This window comes from Colius striatus, chromosome 3 (genome assembly GCF_028858725.1).
Source record: "Colius striatus isolate bColStr4 chromosome 3, bColStr4.1.hap1, whole genome shotgun sequence".
NCBI lineage: Eukaryota > Metazoa > Chordata > Aves > Coliiformes > Coliidae > Colius > Colius striatus.
The window spans coordinates 22,148,230-22,154,368 of NC_084761.1; the positions used below are offsets into that span (position 1 = coordinate 22,148,230).

The 6,139-nt window shown below is 59.1% G+C and overlaps 1 protein-coding gene across 1 annotated transcript; it reads left to right on the forward strand.

Moving 5' to 3' along the window:
- Positions 1-4,873: 4,873 nt before the first annotated feature.
- Positions 4,874-5,596, forward strand: NEUROG2 (neurogenin 2). Its single transcript, XM_061992213.1, has one exon. The coding sequence runs from the start codon at positions 4,874-4,876 to the stop codon at positions 5,594-5,596; it is 723 nt and encodes a 240-aa protein (XP_061848197.1).
- Positions 5,597-6,139: the final 543 nt, after the last annotated feature.

Consider the following 6,139-nt stretch of genomic DNA (forward strand, 5'->3'; position numbering starts at 1 on the left):
TGCCTGCCCGATCACCGCTCCTCCCTGCGAAGGAGCGGCGGGTTGAATAGCGCCTTTAAATTACTGCTGACACCTCTGTCCCGGCTCCCTAAAATCTCAATCAACAAGCCATTAGAACTCGACGGGAGTAAAACTAAATCCTCGTTTAAGTGTATTTATCTGCTCTCTTTTCTCTCTTTCAAATGCTAAATCCATTTCAGCATATGCCCCTTCTTTCTCTGCCTTTCTCTAAAGCCTGGCAGCCCGTACTACTCTTGTAAATATGAAAGATGCTAATCATATGACATATCACGTCTCAGTCGGAGCCTGGAATAAAGCCTTGAGATTTGGGATCATTGCCTCCAGACAACAGCTTCATCAGCCGGAAAGTTGGTTTTTTTCTCCTTTCCTTCAACTCTCAATCCCTTCTTTGTCTGCGGGAAAATGCAGCCAACTCGAGCCACCCCGGCCATATGGTTCACTCTGTGTTTTCTTAGTTGAATCCTGAATTGTTTGTGACTTGCGAAGGGGTTTTTTTTTTAAGAAGTGTGTATAAAGACATAGCAGAGGCTGCCCATAGCGGGGCAGCTTCGCAGCGTTACTGCATGTTCTTCATGTGTACCTTTCACACACTCCTCTGTCAGCCGCGTCACCGCTACCGCTCTGCCCAGGAGCCAAAAGATACAGTCCCCGACACGCTTTCTAACACCAACACAAACCCGGGCTGCGGCTCCTGTTATTCTTCCGTTCGGTGGGAGGAAGGGCATCCGCACGCAGCCGCAGCCCAGTTTGGAAGCTGCGTGCGTGAACCAGGAGCGCCTGCTTACCAACACCTCCCCCGCAGAAACGCCTCGGCTAAGACAAGCCCCCGAGCGTTCTCCGTACGGCAGAGTGGCTTTTAAGATCTGTATAAATCACGAGCTGAACTGGCGCGCTCGAGTTTGGATAGCCCCCTGTTTGATAGCAGCCTGCCAAATTTTCTTTCTCTCTTTCCTTACACAAACCCCCAAAAAGGCCCTTTCACCAAATCATTAAATTCTACAGAGGTGGTCAAGCTAGTCCTGCTTTTCAGGCGTTGGAGAAAGAAAAGGGTCCTTGAAGTTTAGAAGATGCCCAAGAAAAACTCATTGAATGACATCAAAAGAATGAGTTTCCATAGCTGTTGAAGCACGAGAGCCGTGTAGCTGCACAAAGGCGGGTTGGGGCAGTGGGACTGTCCCACTGCTCTATCCCAGCACAATTGGGTCACTGAAATAGGGAATTAATTACCATTGGAGAGTGGGCAGCCCATTCACCACTGGCTGAGTTTTATTAAACGCCAATATAAATAACAAAACAACTCTTGTGGCTGCACTATTCCTACACGCCAAAGGAAGGATTATGCTGGGGATTAACATCTTAAAGTCTATGAGACTTTCTGACTCAAGGCTCGGAGCTGGTAATCGTATTTGTCTCCTGGTTCAGCGATTAGTGCTCTCCCTCGCGCACCTTCGCCTGGATGGCCAATGTCCCTTTTTGCAGGCACTGGGTTTTTCACACAATCGGCTGTTCTTTTCCCCACATCTATAGAAAAGAATAAGAAAACTGAAGCGTGTTCACGCGATCCTCAAGCTTCTTCTCTTCTTCATGGGAAAGGAAGGGACCGGCAGCCTTTTTTTTCACATGGGGGGGGGGGGGGGGGGAGAAACCCTCTTGGGGAGGGGGGAGGGATTCGAGCCCAGGCAGGGCTCGAATGGCAAAATCGCTCTGCAGCCTGCACCTGCCATGCAAATTTGCCAGGAACAATCATCCCACAAGGGGCTCGTCTGCCCACATGGGGGGTGCAGGGACTGAGGGGGGAATCTCTCCTCACCTAGATCCCAAAACGAATCCTACACTTGCTTAGAGTAGCTTGGGAGTTGGAGAGCTGGTCCCCATCCTCTCCTTCCCTGCAGCAATTTTTGCTGCAGCCTACATAGGGGGCTTGGGAAGGACCTGTCTCGGGAAAGTGGGGGACACACACCCCCTCTTGATTTCTCCCCTCCACAGAGCATCTCAGTACTCTGCAGGATGGGAAAGTATTCCGATCCCCCATTTAAGAGCAGAACCATCCCACTTGTCGGGTTTGTGGGTGCTGACATAGGGCCGAGCACCCCAGGATTCAGGGTGCAACGGAGTACCTTGCTGTGAGCAGCTCTGGTCCCCCAAACCCTCCGGAGACTCACAGTGGGTGTGAGGGAGCCAGAGCTGGGAGGGGTCAGGCCATCCTCACCGCACAGCTTTGCCTTTTCCCAGGGGAGGATCACAGCCTCCCAGCCCCCCCTTCACCTGGGGCAGGCAAAGGCATTAATGCTGGCTCACGACTTGTGAGGTCGAAGTGGGCTGTCTCCAAAGGTCTCTCAGCAACACAGACCCTAAACTTTTAGGGCTATTGGGTCACCTCAGAGTTCAATCTTCTTACAGCAAACAAAGCCTTTCTGAAGGTCCCCCCTTCTCCCGCACACAAGCGCAGTGTCCTTTATTTCTGGGCTGTGTGATAAGCTTAAATCATTGTGCTCCCATTTCTTGATCGTCGCCTACTTTGGGCTTTTGTTCCTGTAAAGTAGGATTGAGTCTGGCAAAGGGGCTGAAGTTGAACAGTTTGACCCTTGGAGGACAGTTCAGGTGGTGGGCAGCGGCAGCAGCAGCAGTAGTACCGCTCCCTTGCCCCTTGCCACCCCCCCTCCCCAGCACTCTCAGCCCCACAGCGTAGCGACGCAGCCCTCGCTGTGCCGAGGCCCGACGCAGACCACACAAGTACCTGCTGCGCCGGGAGGGCTGCCAGGAATCGCCAGCCCAGCTCAGCCCGGCGGAGAATCCCACTGCATCACGGGTGGGGAGGCAGGCTGGCAGCAGGAACGCGGCCAAACCCCGCACAGGCACCCCAATGGGATCCACGCGCCGGGGCTGGCGAAAGCTGGGCTCATGCCCTCCTGCCCTCCTGCCACCCGGCAGCTCCGCAGCCACCTTCCCCCCGCCTTCCACCTGACCTCTCCACCAGTGTCACAGCGGCGAGGGAAGGACAGAAATCTCAGTAAACGGGCTTGGAGCAGAGGCACTGACAGAGTCACAGGTGGCTCTGCTCCACACCCAAAGATGCTGAAAAAGAAAGAAGGTCCCTTTGTGTCACAAGGGGATGTATGGACTCCTCATTATTCAAAAGGAGGCAAGGGTAGCCATATTTTCCAATAGACCAGCTAAATCGTAGCAAGGGGGTAGTCACTGATCACAGAGGGTGACGGACCGGGGAAACAGCCATGGCCTGTGGAATGGCAGAGGGGACAATGCAGAGCCAGAGTGTGAAAGCCAAGCCAATGCTCAAGTACACCGAGGGCCATCCAAGGCAGCCCCCCAGCTGCCACCCCTCTTGCAGGCAGCAAGACAGGGGCCACAACTCAGTGGTCGGCAAGAATGACAGATCAAACCACGGGCTTATTTGTAGTGTGCTTGGTGATATATTAACTGAGATTTTAGCTCTTTCATCTGTTTGGGGCTTTTTCCACTGGTTGCAAATTCTGCTTCCAAGCCTGACTCCTCCAAAGTGGCAGCGTTTCCGCACGGGAGGGCACCGCACTGCTGCAGTTTTCATTTCATAGGTCCTTCCCGGCAGGTCTGTCAGGCAGAGCGAGCCCGTTGACCCCGGGGGCATGTCGCCAGGCCTAGCTATTCACTGGGGCTTTCTGCCCCAGAGGGTGGTCTGGGAGAGAAGTGGGGAGGGGGGGGGGAAAGCTTTCCTGGTGGATTGACAAGTTGTGGTTTGTTTTTTTGGTCTTCTTGAGCCTAGGTTGTGTCCATGGCTCTAACTGGACAGCTCTAAGCGAGGATGCAGCCCGTGTGCCGGGAGTTTAACTGGACAGCCCTAAGAGAGGATGCAGCCCGTGTGCCGGGATCGCAGCTCTCCTGACGATCAAAACACAGATGTCAGAGATGCGTGGCTCCCCCCGCCTTGGGCTTGCCCTGCCTCTTGCAGAATCTCCTAAAAACAGAGGGAAAAAGGCAAAGCCGGCCAGGTTGACTGGTATTGCTCCCGCATCTGGCCTTGGGGAGCAGATGAATCCAGGGCACCGCGACCCTTCCAAGTTCTGTACCAATTCGGTACCCTTACCAAAGCTCCTCTCTCGCGCCCCTCCTCTCACCGTGAGGGTCACCCTCCAGCGCCCAGCTCTCTCTCCCTCCCTCCCGGGGCTGCAAACCAGGGCACAACACGGTACTTCCCTCGAAGGGCCGATGGCTGCGCAGGATGCCCCGTCCCCGGGAGGCAGGGGGGCAGGGGGTCGCAGCCGCCGCCGCCGCCGCTCGTTAATGAGCGGCTGAAAGGGAGCCGGCTCCGGCGCGCGTGGCGCGCGGGGCGCGCTGATTGGCCAGCTGCGCCTCGCGCCCCCCGCGCCCCCCCGCCATTCATTAATAAATTAGCGGCACGCTCCAGCCGAGCGCGAGGCACCAATGACGCGGCGGCGGCCCCGGGGGGCGAGCGGGGACGGGGGGGCCCGGGGGGGCGGCGGCGGTTCCCTGAAAAGAAAAGCGGGAGGCGCGGGCGGGGCGGCGGGGGCCCCGGGGGTAGGTTTGATTGTTCCCCGCGGGGTATATAAGGGGTGTTAAGGAGGGTCGTGTGCCAGACACGCAGCCGCCGGGCCCCGGGCCGCTCTGCCGCCGCCGCCGCCGCCCCGGGGCGCGTGCCAGCGCCGCGCCCCCCCCTTCCCCGATCTTTCCATCCCCCCCCCCCCCGCCCCCTTTCCCCTTCTTCTCTCCGCGTCCGCCCCGTCAAACTGTCCGAACCGCTAAAACCACAGTCCGCGACGCCTTAAACACCGACCCGGCTCGGCCGCGACGACAGGGGGAACGCGGCCGTCGAGTCCCGGCCCCGTCGCCCCGCAGGATGCTGGTGAAGGCTGAGGGCCTGGCGCCGCCGGCCGAGGACGAGCTGCTGCTGCTGGGGCTGACCTCGCCCGCCCCCTCACCCTCGCTGCCCTCCAGCGCCGAGGAGGAGGAGGAAGAAGAGGAGGAGGAGGAGGAGCGGCAGCTGCGGGCCGCCTCGTCGGCGCGGCCCGTCGAGGCGCCGGGCGCCCGGGGGCTGCGGCGGCCGGAGGGAAAGCGGCGCCCGGGCCGATCCCGCGGCGCCCCGCGAACGGTCCGGACAGCGGAGACGGCTCAGCGCATCAAGCGGAGCCGAAGGCTGAAGGCCAACAACCGCGAACGCAACCGGATGCACAACCTGAACGCGGCGCTGGACGCCCTGCGCGACGTTCTGCCCACCTTTCCCGAAGACGCCAAACTCACCAAGATCGAGACGCTCCGCTTCGCCCACAACTACATCTGGGCCCTGACCGAGACGCTGCGGCTGGCCGGGGCGGCGCGCCTGGGCGCGGAGGCGGGCGCGGCCGCGGGGGGGGCGGCCGCCGCCGAGGGCAGCCCCTCGCCCGCCTCCTGCTGGAGCGGCGGCTCCGCCAGCCCCGCGCCCTCCGCCTCGCCGTACGCCTGCACTTTATCGCCCGCCAGCCCCGCCGGGTCCGCCTCGGACGCCGAGCACTGGCCTCCCCCGCCGGGACGTTTCGCCCCGCCGCCCCCTCCTCAGCCCCCGCTGCCCCGCCGCTGCCTCTAGCGCGGGCCCGAAGCTTCCTCCCCCCGCTGTCCCCGGCGGCGACGGCATCTGCCCGCTTCCCAGGGCGGGCTGTGGGAACGGCACCTGCCGAACCAAACTTGCTCTCTCCGATGTGCACTTTGTCCAGGTTCCCAGATCTGTCACCAGGGGCTTTTGTGTCCCCCTCCCCGCTCCCCCTTTTGCCATCTGTCCCTTAGGATTTATAGGCGGGGGGGAGGGGGGAAGGGGAGAGGGTGCGGGAGGGGGGAAAGAGGAAGAAAGGGAGGGGGGGGAAATAAATTGTTTTGTTCGGGGTGCAGGTTAGAAGTCATTGTATAATTTGTAGGCTTTGTGAGGGCTGAATGCAAGCGTGGAAATTTAGGCTGAACTCTCTATCAAAAGAAAAAAAAATGTGGAGGGAAGGGGAAGGGAGGGGGGAAATGGGGAGAGAGGATCTCCTCATGCATTATTTATTTCGACCTTTAGGGGACGAGGAACTCCCCCCTTCTTTCAGGAGATTAAAAATAAATCAACAGACTGAAAACCTCAACAGACACGGAACAT

Coding starts and splice junctions, on each gene's coding strand:
- NEUROG2 (XM_061992213.1), top strand. CDS start 4,874: ATGCTGGTGAAGGCTGAGGGCCTGGCGCCGCCGGCCGAGGACGAGCTG.